General features: G+C 49.4%; 1 protein-coding gene and 1 non-coding gene across 3 annotated transcripts in view; both read right to left on the bottom strand.

The window, feature by feature from the left end:
- The window catches only part of INO80D (INO80 complex subunit D), a 63265-nt gene extending 44453 nt beyond the window's left edge, over nt 1-18812 (bottom strand). The window contains exons 1-2 of one of the 2 annotated variants that reach the window (XM_077319238.1): nt 18658-18812; nt 570-816 (exon numbers count right to left, since the gene is read on the bottom strand). In XM_077319238.1, coding sequence (XP_077175353.1) covers nt 570-787 — 218 coding nt within the window. In that variant the 5' untranslated portion in view covers nt 788-816; nt 18658-18812. Of the gene's footprint in view, nt 1-569; nt 817-17507; nt 17959-18657 lie in introns of those variants that run through there. The other variant, XM_077319237.1, reaches the window with a different exon arrangement.
- On the bottom strand, nt 9903-10063 carry LOC143831016 (U1 spliceosomal RNA). The gene has a single exon (XR_013228665.1). It is a non-coding gene; the product is annotated as a U1 spliceosomal RNA (small nuclear RNA).
- Nucleotides 18813-21006: the final 2194 nt, after the last annotated feature.

A 21006-nucleotide genomic window follows, 5' to 3' on the forward strand; every position in this document is an offset into this window, starting at 1 on the left:
TAATAATAATAATAATAATAATAATAATAATAAAATATTCCCTTGGAACCAGCATCTGAGATTTACTCTTGTGGGAACGCTTGCACGCTTGCACCTGTCAAGACCCTGTTCACATATTCACTGGCCTCATGATCTTGCCATGTAATGTTTCTTTGACCTGTTTTTCCCCTTGCTTTCACTGTGTAGTTCACTTTAGATTAGGAGACCTCTTTCTCCATATATCTCCTGAGAACGGTTTATTATTCTGACTTTGCTCGGATGATGTATTCTTTTAGGCATGCCTGTACTGTCTAGGATGCTATGTGCGCTTTTTTGTGGAGAAGTTAGCTTGGGAAATTGCAGGGCCTGGTGCACTGCGTGACGTGCAAAGGGTCGCAGGGGAAGCATAAAAGTATGCTTGTAAGCTTGCGGATTAGTTTTAGCAAGGAGAACCCTTGCTTCTGTCCGCCATTTCTCTTAAGAAATTTCTTGTCAGCTTCTTGCTTACTGGGGACTTGGCAGAGGGCTGACAGCACCCACCATTTGAGTACCATGCATGTATTCTCCCCACATACACACACATTGCTCACCTACGGTCCTCGGATTTCGGGATGGGGTTGGTGCAACGTTGGCTGTTGTACTTGGCCACATATTCACATTGCTTGAAGGGGGCAGTCTTGTCTTCCAGAACGTGCCGGATACAGAAGGCATAGCCGTTGAGTCGCCTCTGCTTGCACAGTTTGGGACTGTACGAGCACAACGGCTTATTGTCAACCTCAGAAAAGTGTATGTGTTTGCCTTCATACATCACGTGACTCTTTTCCTTGTGAACATCAGCTGAAAAAAGAAATTAAGACAGCTTTTCAAAGTGGGTGGGGGGAGAAGAAGGAAGTTTCTGTCCTTATCCATTTGGAGGGAACCAATTACCTGATTATTCTGTACCATGTCATTGTTAGCAGGGAGAGCCCCAGGGACACCACTTTCCTGGAATGATGATGAGCTGAGATGAAGCAGATTGTCTAAGGCAACCCCCCCACACACACCACACACACACACACACACACAAACAAACACACAGAAGTCCTGTTAATGATGGTGTACAAGAGAGAAAATAACATATTACCTAATGGAGGAAACCTGAATGAATTCCGTCGCGTTAAGTTCTATTATTAACTGGAACGCTAGCCTAAAACTCTGCGCTCAGAGTAGCTTGCTGAAGATTATATCGGAGGACAACAGTCATTCAGAGACACACTAGTGAATTCCACAGGCCAAGATCGGGGAAGAGGATGTTCTCTGCTCCAGAAATGTTGCTGCCCTGAGATCTGCCGGCATTATGTCTTTCGTGTATCAAATCAGGGTTCCTTCAGAAACGGTGAGGATTTAGCTAAAAGCCTTCTAAGGATGTCTAAGACCTCACACATCTAAATGTGTGCCGCCAAACCCAAGCCCCGACCACCAATGACCCACCCGGACACACAAAACATCTCATTCAGGAGTAAGAGGTATGGACAAGTACCAGGCCGGGGGGAGCATGTGGAAGGGCTGCTTCTCTACTCTAAATTGTTTCTGCACCGCCAATAGTTGAATGTTTCCCTGCTGAGTTCCCCACATGTCTTTTAAGCGATGAATTAAATATAGACAACCCTATTCCGTTGTCATTTGCCATATCGATATCAGCAGCTGCATCACACAGACATAACTCTGAGAGCTCAGATAGTTTGCAGAGACAAAACTGAGCCTTTAACCAAACAAACACCAGTGCTGTGCCGCAAATACTCCAAGGAATCTTTTAATGTTCAATGACTACCAAATAAAAACCCAGACCTGCTAGCAGAGACAGTAACTATTCAAGGAATGTGCTCTGCATCCCGTTTTGCATCCACTTGTCATTGCTTGACGGAGACTCCTCTCTCCACGGCTGCTGGGCATGGCGACTAAAGGGAACCTCCACATTCAGAGGAACTAATCCTGTGAATCCAGGAGGCAGCAGTAGGAGAAGGTACCTACTGGCCAGCAGCAAGGAATGGGGGGGGGGGGCGCAGAGAGATTAGGGCTGCTCCAAGAGATATGGGGATGGAGTTGGGGGGGGGGGGCGGGGACTTCAGTGGGCTACAATGCCATCGAGTCCACCCTATGAAGCATCCCTCTCTCCAAGGGAAATTACTCCTGGAATGTGAAGATGAGCTCTAATTCCGGAGGATCCCCAGGACCTGGTTTCCCTAGGAGGCAGCCTCGGCCTCTATGCCCATTGAGCGACAGGATGCTGGATTAGATGGACCACTGCTCTAATCCAGCAGGTCTTTTGAAGAAAAAGAGTTGGTTTTATACTCTGCTTTTCACTACCCAAAGGAGTTTCAAAGCAGCTTACAATTGCCTTCCCTTCCTCTCCCCACAACAGACACCCTGTGCTGGAGGTCTGAGAGCAGTGCTCTGTGAGAACAGCTCTAACAGGACTGTGACTGGCCCAAGGTCACCCACCTGGAGAAGTGGGGAATCAAACCCAGCTCTCCAGTTTAGAGGCCGCCGGTCTTAACCACTGCACCCACTGGCTCCCTCTTCTTATGTCCTTATGAGGCTGAAGCAGCAAACACAGAGCAGAAATATTTGGAACCCACAAACCTGCTTTATAGTAATTCATTAAAGAAAGGGGCTCTTTTTCATTTCCTGACTGAGTTCCCACACATCTGGCTGCTGTGGGACAGGCAGCCATTTAGCACTCCGCAAACATGTCACCTGCTCCGGGCCTGCTGGTCACCCCACGGCAGGGGAGCCCTGCCAACAAAAGGAGGATGGAATCAAAGTGGGGTTTTAAGGAATTTAAGCGCTTCCTTTGGCAATTCGGGGACCTCTGCATTTTGCTGCTGTCAAAACGACATATTCTATTTCTGTCGCTTTCCCTGAGGCTGCCTAAACTGATTGAGTTCATTATTGATGGACTACAATCAGCCGTGGGCGCAATTCAAGGGGCTGGTCTTCTTGACCTTCCAAGGCCTCCATGGTTTGGGATCAATGTACCTGAAAGACTGCCTAATCCCTCATGCACCCGCCCGGCCATTCCAGCCATCTTCAGGGGTCCTGCTTTGAGTGCCCCCACTTTCTGCGATAAGGCAGGGGGCAACAGGGGACAGAGCTTCCGGAGTCATGACCCCTTCTTGGGATGACGGGACAGTTGGGAGGGCCTCCCCCTGGGACGGAACCCATGGGACAACCTGGCCCCAAGCCAGGTAGGTCTTTAAAGGACAAAACCAACACCTTCAATTGAGCCCCAGAGTAGCAGATCGGTAGCCTATTGCTGCAGTCCTGGGGTTGCAGGCTCCCAACAGCTGGCCCCAACCAGCAGGGATTGGCACTAGCCGCAGCCCCCAAGCCCTCTTCAGCATATTTCTGGTCTTTTATTGCCTGACCCATCCACGTACTTCCAACAGAGCTTATGGAGCTGCAGCAGGAATATGGATTTCCCACAATAAAGGCCCATCACGGGTGCCCGCTGCCTCCACTCTCATGACCACACGGGAAAACCAAGTTGTCGGCAGAAGGATAGAACAAAGTTGGAGCCCGCTGGCACCTTGAAGTCCAACAAAGTCCATTCTGGGTAGAAGCTTCTGTGGGCATCAAAAATTCTGAAGAAGTGCGCATGCCCACAAAAGCTTCTACCTAGAATGAACTTTGTTGGTCTTCAAGGTGCCACCGGGCTCCAACTTTGTTCTATCGCTTCACATCAACACGGGGACTCATGTGACTCTAGTAAAAAGACAGAACATGATTTAGGGCTGCTTGGAAAGCTACTTGCATTTTGTGACTAGGAGCATGGCAATATCCATCCATCTATGACCCTGGCCAGATGGACGGTTCTCAGCACCCAACCTGAAGGCTGGCATGATTGACCCTGTTTACCAGATGTCAAAAACCATCCCCTTATCTTTGGGTAGACAGCGACCATGTGGGAGTCGAAAATGGAACAAGAAGTGGGTGTCAGGTGGGAGACAACACTGAGGGAAGGGGTGGCCAAACTGTGGCTGCCAGCATGTGCTAGCAGGAGCTCATGGGAATTGTAGTCCATGGACGTCTGGAGAGCCGCAGTTTGGCCCCCCCAACAGAAAGCCCAGGGAGGATTCTCTAAAACAGGGCTCGCCCAGGTTGGCCTCTGACAAGCTTCCTGGTGCTCACCAAGTGCTTTTAGAAAGAGGGCAGGTGGGGGGTTTGCCTATAGGGCTGCTGATCGGCCATGGGAGATCTGAATCGCTGTGCCAATTTTTGAAGATGCTGCTTAGGTAGCAGCTGCCTCCATAGCACAGGGATCTCCCCTGCATGACCGAAGGTTAGTTGCCAGTATGCAAGAAAATATTTTAAACAATACCTTCTTTTAAGAAGGCATCTAGTCAAACAGAGCTTTTGCGTTCAATATGGAAGTGTTACTATCAGAGGGATACATGAGATTTGTGGCCAGCTCCGCCTCTTACAGCAGCCATTTTGCCATTGGCTCCGCCTTTGGTGGCAGCCTTTTTGTGGTTTAGCCTCCCTGCCTACAACACAAAAAATACACCGTCCAAAAACTACCAACCACCCAACGAAACTGTGCCCTATTTTAATTAGTATAATTCAGTTTAGATATTAAAAGTGATGTTATTTGCATTAATTCTGTTCTTACCCACCCTGAGCCAGCCAGGAAGGGTGGGGGATAAGAAGAGTCTATTGTTGTTGTCGTTATAGATATGAAGTGCAGGACCATTTCTTTTTGCTGACTTCATCCATGCTCCCATTCTCTCCCCCATGGGGACCTAAAGTGGTTTATATTTGTCCTTCCTTTCTCTGCTTTCTCCTGACAATAACCCTGTGAGGTGGGCTAGGCTCTGCCAGTGTGTGACTGGCCTATGGTCACCCACCAAGCTTCAATGGCAGAATGGGGACTTGATCCCAGGTCTCCGAGATCCTAGTCCAACAAGCGAACTATTACACCATGGAATGAGATTATCCTTCCAATTGAAGTCTAGGAACAGGACTCGTTTTGGACTGCCTGAAGAAGAGGAGGTTGAGTGGGGACATGATTGCCATCTTTAAGTATCTGAAAGGTTGTCACTTAGAGGAGGGCAGGGAGTGGTTCCTGCTGGCAACAGAGCACAGGACCCACAGTGATGGCTTTAAACTACATGTACCACACCTCATGAGAAGGAAGGACTCCCTGGAGAAAGGCCTAATGCTGGGAGCGATTGAGGGCAAAAGAAGAAGGGGACGACAGAGAACGAGGTGGCTGGATGGAGTCACTGAAGCAGTCGGGGCAAACTTAAATGGACTCCGGGGAATGGTGGAGGACAGGAAGGCCTGGAGGATCATTGTCCATGGTGTCGCGATGGGTCGGACACGACTTTGCACCTAACAACAACAACAACCACAGTACCAGCTAGATATCAGGAAAAATAATTTCACAGTCAATAGTTCAGCTGTGGAAGGTGGTGAGCTCCCCCTTCAAGGACCATCAAGTAACCCCAGAGTTTTATGAAACCCTGACTGAGAAAGCCTGGCCCACCTAGTCCAGCATCCTGCCTCACAAAGTGGCCAACCAGTTTCTCAGTATGGCCAACAATGGGGCATGGAGGCCAAGGTCTTCCCCTGATGTTGCCTCGTGGCTCTGGGATGCAGAGATTTAGTGCCCCGGAACAGGAAGATTCCCCTGGGCCACCATGCCGAGTAGCCACTGACAGACTTCTCCTTCATGAATCCATCTAACCCCCTTCTTAAACTGTTGACTCCTGTGATATCACTGAAGTATTTTAATATGTTCTCTCCCTCTCTCTCTTTTTAGCAGATGTAGCTTGAAAACGCACACTTCAGCCTGCCATATCACCACACCTAAAAAAGAATCTTGATCTGCCTGTGCATAATTTACCCACAAAAAGATAAATTTGTCCAGACGAGTTGGAGATGTACACTGTGAAACCCACACAAGCAGCACTATGAGTTTGCAGAGGCTGCCCCCACTTTGCCTGCCATCAACAAATAATTCTTATCAGCCTTTTCTTAAAGGGTGTAGAACCTGAAAAACCCACCAGCAAATGGGAGTTAGGTTACGGGTCCTTTAACTCAACAAACACATGTGGATTCTTAAAATATACTATATCTTGGGATTCTCTTCTCTTTGATGGTGACAGCTAGATGTCAATGTATTAGCCATGATTTGGATGCCCAACGTGAATCACAAACCATCATGAAATACCAGCAAAGGGCCTTTCCAGAAAAGGGACTGGTGGGAGAGGGGCAAGAACAAGAGGGAAGAGCATGCAATGGAAATGGGCCAAGCCAGGGCCAAGACTGTGTGGTATGGGGGTGAATACGTCAGACTATAGGCCAGGCTTTCTCAACCAGGGTTTTGTGAAATCCTGGGGTCTCTTGATGGCCCTGGAAGGGTTTCCTGAATGAGTGAGAATTAATTCTTAATATATTTTTATATGATTATGTCAACCTGCCCCCTCTTCCCAAAATGGTCAATGATGGGCCTGGAGGGAGGGGCCCCAGGTGCGCATATAGAGCTCTACTTTCCAATCAAAGGCCCATTATGCACGGAGTGGAAGGTCCGCATTCGGGGTGGAATTGCGGTGGCTAAAATCACCAATTATGCACGCTGCAGGCAGCAACTGGGCGCAGAGTCAACGTATGCCACCGAAAAAGCCGCGTTAGCGAGATGCGGAAGAAAGTGGAGCTTCCCGGGACCAGGGCGCAACCAGAAGCGGCTCCAGAGTAGCCGCATGCATAATCGGATTCTCTGGGTTTTGCCACCGTTGCGTTCCGTCCCGTGCATAAGCGGTTTGCTTCACTTCTTCCTCCTCCGCGTTCTCCATACCGCGTTTCAGTGGCCTTGCATAATAGGCCATAGTCTGTATGATCGTGCCATTTCTGGGGTCTCCTGAAGAAAGTTTCAAGTGTTTCTCAACAGTAAAAAATTGAGAAAGGCTGGACCAGGCTCAGATGCCTCCTCTACCGCAGCAGCACACTGGCTGACCAGCCTCACAGGACTGTGGGTGTAAGGATGAAATAGAAAAGGGGAGAATGAGGAGAGAAGCAGCTTTGAATCCCCACTGGGGAGGGGGAAAAACAGGATATTGAATGAATGAATGAATGAATGAATGAATGAATGAATGAATGAATGAATGAATGAATGAATGAATGAGTAAGGGAAGTCTGGACTGGATTTCAAAAGTGGGTACTGTTTCCTGCTTCCTTCCAACTGAATGTAGCCTCCAGGAACAGAAAAGGGAGTAATGAATACAAAAACATCCCCTTCCCCCTTCCCTTCCAGCATCTGCGCCCTCTCCAATGAACATAAAAAGCTGCCGTAGACTGAATCAGACCATTGGTCCATCAAGGGCGGTCTTGTCTACTCAGACCAGCAGCAGCTCTCCCGGGACTCAAGCAGAGGACTTTCATATCACCTCCTGCCCAGTCCTTTTATAGGAAGAGGCCAGGGATTGAACCTGGGACCTTCTGCATGCCAAGCGAAAGTTCTACCACTGAGCTATAGCCCCTCCCTCCTTCCAATTGAGACTTGTTTTCCTGGGGGAGTGCCGGATAGTGTTGCTCTTCCCCCACTACCTGCAGCTGCACTCCAAAGGGAGGGAAGGGTATTGTGATCTCCTGGTGGTGGTGGTGGTGGTGGTGGTGGGGTGGCAGCTATATCAGTTATAACAGTGCAGCAGGACCTGATTGAAGTGGGGGGCTAAGATTCGCTTCCCTTCCCTTCTTCTGTTGACGCCGGCCACTTGGAATCTACTTTAGGCCTGCTTGCTTACAGACCTCATTCCATTTCTTAGTTTGGTTTTTAATTTGAAACACAAACTTTCTTTAACTAGACTGTTCATGAAGGGTTAGGACCGTTAAGGATCGATTTGCATGTATGCAGATGCTCTGCATTGTTCTAGGCTTTGAAGGTCACATGGGACATTTTTAGTCCTTGACTCAAGGCTTATCTCAATTTCTGTTGGCTTTCACTCTCTCCCTCTCTTGCAATGCTGCACAGAATTAAACATTTTGCTCCCTTCAGTGGGTCATAGTTCCATAGCAGATGCAAGCAAATAACTTCAAGGGAGGCCTGCCCATTTACTGCATTTTTAATATATGAAAATGACTAACTATTGCAATGACTTTCCAGTGACTTGAGGCCCACATATACGATTTACAACTGATCCGAGAGGATAATACCAAAAACACCATGGCTTGCTTTGGAGTGGCTGGATCAATTCTAAGGAATGGCCCAAAAAATGAACAAGCTGTTTCTTCTTAGTCACACTAGAATGATGGGAACTGTTTGTGTGTGCATACAAAACACAGATGCGCAGCACTGTCTCTTGCTTTTGAAGGCACGAAGAAATGATTCCAGTCCTTGAAGAAGAGCTGAACAAATGCAAAGTTGTTCTCCCCCCCCCCCATACACACACACACACACACCACAGAAGAGACCTGGCAAAGTTTTAAAAATATAATCCTGCAAAAGTGGCTATGTAAATCGAAGATTCCCAACCTGGATTCCGGGAAACCCTGGGGTTATGTGAGAGCTCCCCAAAGGTTATGCAATTTTCCCTAGATGTCTGGATGGCCACAGACATCACTAGGTGTCACTGGAGCTCACGCAGGGGTAGTCAAACTGCGGCCCTCCAGATGTCCGTGGACTACAATTCCCATGAGCCCCTGCCAGCAAAGCTGGCAGGGGCTCATGGGAATTGTAGTCCATAGACATCTGGAAGGCCACAGTTTGACTACCCCTGCTCTACAGGCCTAGTCTCATTCTCCATAAGGGAAATGGTTGATTGATTGATTGATTGATTGATTGATTGATTGATTGATTGATTGATTGACTGGCTCCCGCATCTTATTTCTCTTGAGGGGCATCTCACCACTTCTGGAGTTCCTCGAAGCCTGAAAAATATTTCAGGGGTTCCTCCATGGTCAAAAGGTAGAAAAAGGCTGGTGTAACTGAGTGACAACTCAGACTGCTAAACAGTTATTTAACCTCATTTTTGATCCCATGTGAAGACAAAGGCAACTCCAAAACCAGTCGTGCAGATTAATGCTGTCACTTAGTTTTGAACAGATGCTGGAACATTAGCAACTACACCCCACGACTACACACACCAGCTCCTACTAGAAACTGACCCTACTGACCCTAAAATGGACAGATCCAACTTTATGCATGAATATTTGGATCTTCCTGTGGCACGGGGTTTTTTCTAGCAGCCATTCTCTATACAGCGAAGTAATACAGAAGCACTTCAGAGGCGGTGCAAAGAGAAAACCAGCCTGCTTCCTTCAAAGAGATGCACTCAAACACCCTCTAAGACTGATCTTGGAAGCAATGGCTTCTTGGAGCAATCCGCATGGTTGAACAGCCTCTAATGAACGGAGACCCGGCTTAAGCCCCAATATATTTTGTTTTACAACCTGATCTCTACGCAGAAATAAATTCCACTGAACTCAGTGCTGTGGGTAGGGTAATGTTAAGACTCTGGGCTTAGTAGTTTTAAGAAGCCACATATACTGTCTGTCCTGGGTATGTGCTTCAAATGTGAACGCCAGTAGTAAAACTACAGCCTACTATCACGGGGACCCCACCTGGACCCTTGAACAGAGATCCTGGCCTTTCCATCTCAAAATCTGGTGCCACTGAATGAATTCAATGAGCCTCACTTAGAGGTAAGCAGGTTCTGAACTGAAGCCATAGGGTTAGAAGGGTTTCTTTGCTTACTCTTCCCCAACTCCCCACCATAAATGCAGCCCTTGTGCCACAGGACTTTTGTCCATGTAGGTCCCATGATTACCAGCACGGCCTTTTGGGATGGTCAAATAAGACCCCCCCCTCTTCACCAGTAGAAAAGGTGGATGAGTCTGACGCCTGGTCTTCCATACCCTTTTTGCTTCTCTTTTTAAATTATTTGTAGGGGAAAGCGTGCACGCAGTCCCCCACCACCACAAATTATGCAGTCAAGTTTCCCGCGTTTGGGGAAATTGCAGGGACCAGCACCCCCGGAATGCAATGGATGAGCCTCACCCTGGGAAAGCCACCGTCTTGATCATGGTGTCTCCCCCTGCCAGGGATCGGCTTCTCAATCCAAAATCAATACTGACAAAAGTTCCACAGCTGCTGCACATTTCATATTGGCAACAGCTATTCATTTATTTGAGCGAACCCACCTGCACACTGACAAGGAAGGAAGCTCAGCTGCATCCAGTAGGAGCACAGCCCTAGTGTGAACGTTAAGCTTCACTCGAATTAACAGGAGTTATTTCCATATTATGGATCTAGAATTAGAATGAAAGTGATTCATATCATCTTGCGTTCAGTACCAACTCCCACATATCAGAAAGATGTTAATTTAATCCCAGTAGCATTTTACTCATTATCATCTGCAAGGCTATATTTGAACACTTCAAGCCATTAAAAAAAAAAAAAATCTCCAGAAGCTGGAAGTGACAAAACTGCCCCCATTCTGTCTTTCTAAAACTAATGTAGTTTTAGAGTTTGCAGAAAGGGGAGGCTGGCAGAAGCAAAACACTCAACTAAAACAAGGTGTGCTCCCTCATTGATGATTGTGTCAGATACCTGTTATTTGAGACAGGATCGTTCCTTTCCCTCACCAAGGATGATGATACTCCTTACTTTAGGGCAGGGGTAGTCAAATTGAGGCCCTCCAGATGTCCATGGACTACAATTCCCAGGAGCCCCTCCCAGCATTCGCTGGCAGGGGCTCCTGGGAATTGTAGTCCATGGACATCTGGAGGGCCGCAGTTTGACTACCCCTGCTTTAGGGTATTCCAACCTTGATAGCACTTTGCGGAACAAACACCTCCAGAGTAATATTTACATTACAGATTCCCCTGCTTCAGGGGAGAAGGAGCAAAGGCAGCCTGGTATAGTCTGATCTAGTGAGATCTCAGAAGCTGAACAGGATACGTAGCTGGATGGGAGACCACCAAGAAAGACCCTGCGGAGAAAGGAGGCCACCAAGGAAGACTCTGCAGAGGAAAGACTCACTTGCCTTGGAGGCCCCTTGCAGAGTTCTCTGAAAGTCAGTGGAAACTTGACAGCACTTGTATACATACCCACATTGGTAACCATGTGCACAGACATAACTTACTGCTGCACATGCACAACCTACGGGGCGCCATCAGACTCCGACACGTGGTAAAGTTCTCCCCTCCCCACGGGCCAGTGAGTCAGGTAAGGTGCACCCTATGGGACTGCTTGCTTATCAGGGCAAATCTTCCTGATCCAAGAGTCTACTTACGGCACTTAAGGCCCACTGCAGCTTGTGTCACAAACTAGTTGAGACCAAATGCTGGCAGGGGGCTCCTGGGAATTGTAGTCCATGGACATCTGGAGGGCTGCAGTTTGACTACCCCTGCTTAAGACACTCAAGTTTTTGAATGCAGAGTTCTGTTTTGTGTTCGCATCCCGACTCCTGTGCAACATTCCAGTTTCTACGGGCTGACTGAGACCGTTCTTGATATCCTGTTCCCACTGCATGCTCTTTCTGCCCACCTCCAAGTTGTGCAATACAAGGTTGCATCGAGGGGTGCGTTGGGAGCATTTTGCCCCACAGGCACAATACCCCAATTCTTGTTGCTGCTCTGATGAACCAAAAGGTTCTGCACTGGATCCCTGTGTCAAGAGGAGAGTAGCCCTCAGAGACCAACAAGATCTGAGGTGGAGAGAAGCTTCCAAGAGTCAAAACTCCCTCCCAGCTTCTGAATGGGATCCATTCCAGCCTGTATCTCAAGAAGGGAGTTTGACTCTGAGAAGTTTACACCCTGAAATTCTCCTGATTTGGCTGGACCGGATCTGCCCATTTGCTCGACCAAAGCCATTGGACTGACCTGACAATTGACCTAAATCGGCAGTTTAGCAAAGTATTTACCCAATAAGGGGTTGACTGAATTTTCCAAAACAGCAGCAGATGGCCGACGCAATGATTGTTTTGCTCTATGGCTAGATTAATTTTTATATCGTCGCAAACATCCCATTTCAAAGGCTGGATCTGTTAGAAAAATGTGAACCCAAGAAAAATAGCAGAACTATCAGTTAATTAAAAGTCTTCAGTGCACATTGTCAGTCTGAGAGTAAGCAATTTTTATATCCTTGTAACATAAGGATATATGTATAAGGATATTGTAACATATCTGGAGGGCCGCAGTTTGACTACCCCTGCTCTAAATCAAGCATCGGTTGTTATATGCTGGGATATATATAAGACAGTTACACAGGAAAGTTAATAAAAATATAGTTCTTGGCTTATGGAAGACAGACATGCACGATGTTACCCAAGTCAGATAACCTATCCTGAAACACTCATGCTTAAACAATGAAGGACAATGCTGAAAGACATCAATGTGATTCTTGGATTTCTCCCCCATATAGCTTTGAGACAGTATAGTTCAGTTTCAATTGTGCACGGCCATCCTAAGCAGAGGTACCCCCTTCTAAGGCTTAGTGTAACTCTGCTTAGGATGACGCTGTTAATCACGTACAATAAAGTACACCGATATACTTTAATGCAATTCCAACACAATGTAAGTTCAGGATGGCTGAACTGTGATTCAGGCATAAGAACGTGTGAAGAACAATGGTGGATCAGGCCAGTGGTCCATCTAGCATCCCGTTCACACAGTGGACCACCAGTTCCTCTGGACAGCCAACAACAGGGCAGAGAGACTGCGGCTTTCCTCTCTTGTTGCCTCCTGGTTATGGGACTTTAGTGCCTCTTTCTAGAGATTCCCCTCAATCACCCTGGCTAGAAACCACTGATAGAGCCATCCTTCACAAATCTGTCCAATCCCCTTTTAAAGCTGTTTATTCCTATGGCCATCACTACATCCTCTGGCAGCAAACTGCACATTTTACTCACTCTGTATAAGGAAGGGTAAAGAGATATTTCCTTCTGCCTGCCCTGAATCAACTACTCATCAGTTTCACTGGATACTCTTCTACTTTTTTGAGAGAGGGAGAAAAATTTCTCTTCATCAACTCTCCACACCATGCTTAATTTTATAAACCTCTATTTAGTAATTCCTTTTCTAAACTGAACACTCCCAGATTCTTCAGATGTTCCTCCTAGGGAAATGGCTCCAACCCCCTCATCGTCTTGGTTGCCCTCCTCTGCAGTTCTTCCAGCTTTTGAAGATACCGTTACCAGAACTGTACTCAGTATTCCCACACCACAGATCTATGCAGGAGCACTGCAACACTGACTGCTGTATTTACAATCCCTTTTTTGATAACCCCCAGCACACAGTTTGCCTTGTTCACTGCAGCAGCCCTTCCAGTTGACACTTTAACTAAGCGATCCACTCGGACCCCCAAAGATCGTTTCTCCTCTCAGTCTCAGCAATTTGAAGTGGGGAATTTACTTGACAGGCTTACACTGACCCCAACACTGAATTTCATTGGCCACCTTGTTGCCAACTCACCCAGTTGGGGAGATCCTCTTGAAGTCCCTTGCAATCAGTCTTGGTTGTCCTTGGCCTGAATAGTTTTGTGTCTTCTTCAAACTTTGCCGTTACTCTACTCACCACTTGTTCCAGATTATTTATGAGTAAATTAAGCAGTAAGGTAAAGGTAAAGGTATCCCCTGTGCAAGTACCGGGTCATGTCTGACCCTTGGGGTGACGCCCTCTAGCGTTTTCATGGCAGACTCAATATGGGGTGGTTTGCCAGTGCCTTCCCCAGTCATTACCGTTTACCCCCCAGCAAGCTGGAGACTCATTTTACCGACCTCGGAAGGATGGAAGGCTGAGTCAACCTTGAGCCGGCTGCTGGGATTGAACTCCCAGCCTCATGGGCAGAGCTTTCAGACTGCATGTCTGCTGCCTTACCACTCTGTGCCACAAGAGGCTCTAAATTAAGCAGTACTGACCTCAATTAGGGATGTGCAGTTTGGCGCGACACGGCCACCTCGACGATTACCGAAGCCCAAGGCGGCTGTACCACACCGAAGCACGCAATACGGATCCTTGTGGGAGACCCCTGTTTATTTCCCTCCACTGTGAGAACTATTCACAGATTCTAACACTGTTTCCTGTCATTTAACCAACTTTTAATCCATAAGAGAATCTGTCCTCTTACCCCATGACTGTGAAGTTTATTCAGGAGAAGGCGAAGGAACCTTGTCAAAAGCCTTTTAAAAGTCCAAGTATATAATGTCTATACAGGTCACATGTGTCTACATGCTGGATTCGCTTTCTCAAGGAACTCCAAAAGACTGGTGAGGCACAAGCCATGTACATAATAGAAGAAGTGTTGGTTCTTAGATGCCGCTTTCTCTACCCGAAGGAGTCTCAAAGCTGCTTCCAGTCGCCTTCTCTTCCTCTCCCCACAACAGACACCCTGTAAGGGAGGGGAGGCTGAGAGAACCCTGAGATTACTGCTCAGTCAGAACAGCTTTACCAGTGCTTTGACTAGCCCAAGATCACCCAGGGGAAGCACGGAATCAAACCCAGCTAATCAGATTAGCTCATCAGACACTCCTAACTACTACACCAACCACTACACCAACCATCTTTGATCACAGTTTTCTATTAATTTGCCTGGGACAGGTATTAGGCTGGCTGACCTCTAATTTCCTGGTTCTCTTGATTTCTTTTTAAAAATCAATGTAACATTTGCTATTCTCCAGTACCTGGTGATTGGTTACATATACAGGTTAGGAGATCAACCATCTCACATTTCAGTTTCCTAAGACCTCTGGGGCGTATGCCATCAGGACCTGGAAACTTATGGGTTGTTAATTTTCCCAGTGGGTCTAGAACTTCATCTTTGGTCACTTCAATTTGGCTCAGTTCTTCAGACACTCCTCCTGAAAACAGCAGCTGTGGCATGAGTGCAAGCTCTCTACCAGGGGTGGCCAAACCCCTGCCCTATACTTTCCACGACGAACACAGAGGCAAACAATTCACTGAATTCCTCTGCCATCTCCCCATTTTCCTCTAGCAGTCCCTCTATTCCTTTGTCACCCAAAGGCCCAAATGCTTCTCTCCTCCCAATATGCACTGTTTGTCTTGATGCTTTTAGCAAACCATTCCTTAAAATCTCTTTTTGCATGCCTAGTGCTGTAAACTGGAGAGCCGGGTAGGGTTCCCCACTCCTCCACATGAAGCCAGCTGGGTGACCTTGAACCAATCAGAGTTCTCTTAGGGCTGTCTCACAGAGCAGTTCCATTAGAGCTCTCAGCCCCACCTACCTCACAGAGTGTCTGTTGTGGGGAGAGGAAAGGGAAAGCAATTGTAAGCCGCTTTGAGGTTCTTTTGAGTAGTGAAAAAAAAGTATAAAAACCAATTATTCATCTTCCTAGTTACTGATTTAAATTTCTTTTACCAGAGTCTGTGCTCTATCCTGCTCAATTATTTCAGACAGATAACTTTGACTTTTTAAAAGAATCATCTTTACTTTTGATACCTTCCCCCACTTGCATTGTCAACCATGCAGACCTTCTTTTCCAATTGGTGATGACTTTCCTAATCTGTGAAATGCAGTCTATCTGGGCTGCACCGAGTGGGATTTTAAATAGTTTCCAAGCATCCTTTGGGCTAGGGATTTGACTCTCTTGTGTTTCCCTTTCAGCTTCCTTTTAAATATTCCTCTCATTTTTGTAAAGTCCTCTCTTCTGTAATCAAATGTTACAGTTTGAGACTTTAGGAATAACTTTCCGTTGACCTGAAAGAGGAACTTAATCGCATTGTGGGCAGGGTTCCCAGGTGGGGCAACAAACTCTACGTCTCTCACCAGATCCTGAGACTCACTCAGAACTAAGTCCAAGCCCACTACCCTTCTGGCTGGCTACTGGACCAAGCGTCCCAGGGCACGGTCATTTATGACGTCTATGGATCTCATTTTTACAGCATGTCTTGAGCATGTTATCTCCACCCATATTGCTTCTGCTGGGGAGTCAATTCCCCCAAAGTTTTCTAACTTATCTGATTACATACAATACAACACCCCCTCCAATCCCTCCCTGCCAAGAGAGCTTGCACCCAGGAACAACTGTATCTCACAGATCTCCCCCGTTCCATTCTGTTTCCAAGATACTGATTATTATATCTAAATTGCCACTGAGTGCCAAGCACCCCAACCCCCCCCCCCCCCCGAGCTTGGCTCAAAGACTCCTGGCACTTGCATACAGACACTTGTATTGTTTCCCTCTTCAGCAACCCTTGTCTCCCTCAGCCCCTTAGTGACCATACATGGCCCTCAGTCACCATCCCGCCCTTATTCCCAAATTCTATTATGCTGCTATCCGTACTACTCTTTGGACTAATTTGCCCCAGATCAGAGACTCCCCAACTCATTCTCCCTGGTTTAGAAGCTCCTCGGCCACTTTTTTTGAAAATAACCCCCAGCAACCTGGTTCCCTTTTGGTTCAAGCGAAGCCTGTTTCTTTTGTACAGGATTGGCTTGTCCCAATAAGTCACCCTGTGCCCACTCCAGCCCTTTTCGGCCTTTTTCAACCTCTTGACCATGGAGAAACCCCTGACATATTTTTTCAGCCTTCATGGAACCCCAGAAGTGGAGACATGCCCCTTCAGAGCCGTGGTATCCAGCCAGTCGACTGATCGAATATTTATGTTTCCATATTGGAGGAAGAGACTAGACCTGTAGAGCAACTGGGGAAGAGGGCTCCAGTGACTTCTAGTGATGTCAGCGGCCCCCTGAACTTCTGGGAAAGGCCTGATGTGACCCCAGGGTTCCCCAGACCCCTTGCTGGGAATCCCTGGCCTAACAAAGCTAAATGGTGTCTTCTAACCCCTGCCTTTGTAAAGTCTGACAGATTTCTTGTCCCCCTCCCAGCATCACAACACCCTTGAAATGTTAAGATTGACCAGAGATGCAGTCTAGAACTGTACTCCTCAGAGAAAGCCCACATCAGAGTGCTCTGAACACGCGCATTTGAAAACAACTCACATCTCAGTCGAAGATCAGACTCCAGTTTCTGTGATTGAGGCCCAATTTGTCTACAGATTTGTCCCATTAATCTTTTTGAACATGCTCCCAATTAATTTGATTTCGCCCCGTGGAAGGAATGTCAGCCGTGCAAGGGAACGTAAGGCTGGGGTCTAAGCAGCTCTACTCTGGGCAGCCACATTCAATGTGGGCTTTTAGCTTCCTTTTCATGGTGAACTGTACGCTCAGGTGGGTTTGGAATTATTTTATTGTTATGCTCTTTACATTTATATTCCACTTTTCTCCCTGAACAAGAGCCAAAGCAGCTTTTTACATCATTCTCCCTGCCTCTACCTTATCCTCACCATAGCAGCCTTGTGAGGTAGGGTAGGCGGTGAGATTGTGGCAGGCCGAGGTTCACCCGGTGAACCTCTACGGCAAAGTGGGAATTCAAACCTTAGTCTGCCCTTATGCCATGGATGCATTCAGGTCTTTAGACTGCAGCCTCCTGAACCGCGTAAGAAACACCTTTTGAAAACGAGAAGCATTTCAGGGGCAGTACGTGATGAGGCCTAGAAACTTGTCCTCGGGGTCCTGGCAAAAAGTTCACCTGTAAAGTGGATTAAATGACCACGCGATGGGCATCCAGACTCTCTGCAGGCTGCCAGGTCTTCATTGTTCGGGAACACCAGCTTTGTGCTGACCTCTAGGGAGACACAACCCGACTCCCAATGCCCCATCATGCCCACATGCAGCCTCCACCGGTGAACCCCGCGAGCAGAACTGGGGGCAGCGTCTGAAGAAGGCGCAGTGGCTCCCGAAAGCTCCTCCCCTGCCACAAAATTTGCGAGGCTTGCAGGGGCTCCTGGGCTCCGGCTCGTTCCTGGGGCTGCGGACAGGCAGCCGAGTCCCGGGGCTCCGGCCTGGGCCCACCTGCAGAAGGAAGCAGGCCCAGCACAGCCCCCCGGAGCCAAAGCCGGGGCGGGGGAGCGGCCCTCAGCCTCCCGGCCCACCTGGGCGTCCTCAGGGCATGGGCGGCTGTGCTGCTCTGCTGCAGGAGCCCACCGACAGCCCCCCACCCGGCGAGGGAGGGAGGGCGCCTCCTGCCAGCCCCCCCTCCCCCTCCCCCTCCCGGCCAAGGCGGGGGTCAAGCGCGGCCCAGTCCTCCCCGGCGGGCCAAGGGGGGCTCTGCCCACCCGCCCCTCGCGAGCCCCCACGGGACACTTCCCACGACCCTCGCGAGCGCGCCTTCACTCTGCGGGGGGGGGGGGGGGCGAGGGCCCTCTTCCGACACGCGTCCCGCGCCGGATCCCGTGCGAACGCGGCCGCGGGGAGCCTGCAGGCGACGCTCCACGAGGGGGGGGGAGAGGGAGGCCGACACCAAACTTTCCAGGCCGGCTCCAGGCGCCCCCGACCCCCGAGGCCGGAGTCTTGGCCTCGCTCCGCTGGGGGGCCGGGCTCGGGGCCAGCCGAGGCCGCAGCAGGAGCCCTCGGGGGCGGGCGGCGGGTAGGCCCTGCTCGGCCAAGGCCTCCTCCTCCTCCCGCCGGCCCCGGGCGGCCGCGACCCCGCCGGCCCTGCCCCCCTCGCCGCCCCGGCCCCGGCGGCCTCCCGAGCCGCGGCGGGCCCCGGGAGCCCTCGAGGCCTAGGCCGCCCTCCCGAATCCCCGGCCTGGCGTAGCGCGCGCGGCCGCCCGCCCTGCCCGCTCTGCGCCGCCCGGGCGACTACGCGAGCGCGGGGCTTTAGGCCGGGCCTGGCTTACCTTTCCGTCGGCTTTTTTTTCTCTCTCTCCGCGCTCGCCTCTCCCCCCTCTCCGTCTGCTGGGCGGACAGAGCGGAGTTCCCTCCCCCAGCAGACGGGCCGGGGAAGGGGCTCGGAGCGGCCTCAGTGCTGCGGCGCCGCGGCTGGGCTGGGCTGGGCTGGCCCCTCGGCTCGCACGCAAGGAAGGAGGGAAGGAGGGAAGGAAGGAGGAGAGCCACTCCGCCGGAGCCCTCGCCGGGAGAGCAGCGGGCGCGCGTTGGCTAGTCGCAGTCGTCTTTCGGGGGCGAGGGCCGGCCGGGGGCTACGGCGGGGAATCCCTGGATCTCTTCGCCGGCGGAGAAGGCAGCGCTGCCGGGGCCGCTCCAGAAGAGAGAGCGCGCCGCGAGCCTCCTCGCCGCCTCCCACAGCACCACTACCGGCACTGCGAGGACATGACACCAGAGCGCCCGAACGACAACCTCCCGACCATCTTGGAGCAGCGGGCACAGGCCGAGGCAGAGGCAGGCAGAGGCAGGCAGAGGCCGCCGCGCGAGGGTCAAGGGCGGCGGGCTCCGGCCAAGGGCAGCCCCGCGAGCAGAGAGGCCGCAGCCGGCAGCCGGCAGCCGCGCCTTCCCCAGAGGACGGGGCAAATGGCTTCTCCTGCGGCTGGAAGGAAGGAAGGAAGGAAGAAGGTGGGCCGGGAGTCCTGGAGCGGGCTCCCTCGGAAAAAGGAGGACCCGGACCTCTCAGCCATCGGCTGATTGCACCGCAGGCCGCCCCCGAAGTTTAGGGACTTTTAGGCTTGGCCGCCCATGCCGGTGGGGGTGGGGGCGGAGGGGGTGCTGCTCCTTGAAGGGCCCCCGTGATGGAGCGAGGGCTTTTGCACAAGGCGGCGGAGCTGGAGCTGGAGGTGGACGATTTGGGAGGAACGGAAGATTCCCTCCCGGGAAAGGAGGCGATCGGGCGGGATGGGGAAGAAGAGGGCTGTGTGGAAGGCAAGGGGGTGACGGCGCTAGTACCAGGCGGTGCCACTCCTGTGAAACGTTGGTCCCCTGGCTGTGTTCATGACAATGCAAGATGAAAAGACAGTGATAATAAAAATTGGTGTCAACCTCTCGAAAGTCAGTACCTGAGTTTTAATATGTTTGCCAAACATCCCCCCCCCTCCTCCTCCCACAAATGGATGACCAGTGTAGAAATGGTTGTTAATTTCCTGGGTTTGAAGTTTAACTGGATTGGGCGTTCAAAGTTGAGGAAACAGTAAGAGGTGATTTTTCTCAGGGATGTTTTCAGTATAAAAACAGATTTGGAAATGTTGTCTGAAGTAGGCAATTTTCATACCTGCTAAGGTATTTGGCAGCTTTTTTTTTCCATTATGACCAGATTTTGTAGAATCCTTTGCTGTGTAAACAGTAGTAAGAAAGCTTCGAAAACTATTCCAGGATAACTTAAATGTTGCAGTTGAGACAAGGGCTTCAGTAAGTCAGTTTTAAGTTTAGCATTCATTGTTGTCTGTTGATTAATTATCACCAAGCTATTTAGGTGTCTCCACTTCATCAGCGGTTTCAGAAGGTCTCCACTGAGTAGTTGCCGTATTTTTAAAAAGTTGTGTTTGTAGAGTCTGTGCACGTAATTGTCGACTCCGACAACTCAGTCTGAAACACATTTACTTAATTGTTTTAATAGTTGTTTTTGTGTCTCTACGTATTTTTAATTGCTTTAATGATAGTGTCTCGGCGGGATTGGTTTTAATGGGTCTAAAATTTTGTTTTTATTATGTACGTTTTGATTCGTTAGCCGGCTTCGTGGCACTTGTGAGGACAGGAAGGTGGGATAGGAATTTTGGAGAATAAAACAAAAATGGCACACAGCCACACAATCTACTACTGCATTTGGGTAGTAGATTTTCCCAATTCAGCATATCTGGTACAGAAGTGAAAGTGCTTTTTATAGGCTGCCTCCAGCCCAAATTGGCAGCACTATCAGTACCAGATAGCCTTGCGAAAAAAATCTCCAGTCTCCCCTTCAGCCCTGCACTTTAGGTCATATGATTGTTTCCCCTGGTAGCTAGAAAGTCACCTAGTTTGGACCATTAGAAAACTCACAGAACATATCAGGATTTTGGTTATTCTACACAACCCAGGTTATTTGTGTGCAGGAGGCATTGGAAGCTTGTGTTCAGAAGCTTCAGGGGTTCATCAGCAAGCTCCTGGAATTTCTCTGTGCTTATGGACAAGAGCCTAAATTTGAACTGTTTTTTCCCCAAGTACCCTTTTTCTTTATGCTAGCACAGGGGTAGTCAACCTGTGGTCCTCCAGATGTTCATGGACTACAATTCAGCTAACGCTGACAGGGGCTCATGGGAACTGTA

The sequence above is a fragment of the Paroedura picta genome, chromosome 2 (assembly GCF_049243985.1).
Source record: "Paroedura picta isolate Pp20150507F chromosome 2, Ppicta_v3.0, whole genome shotgun sequence".
Taxonomy (NCBI): domain Eukaryota; kingdom Metazoa; phylum Chordata; class Lepidosauria; order Squamata; family Gekkonidae; genus Paroedura; species Paroedura picta.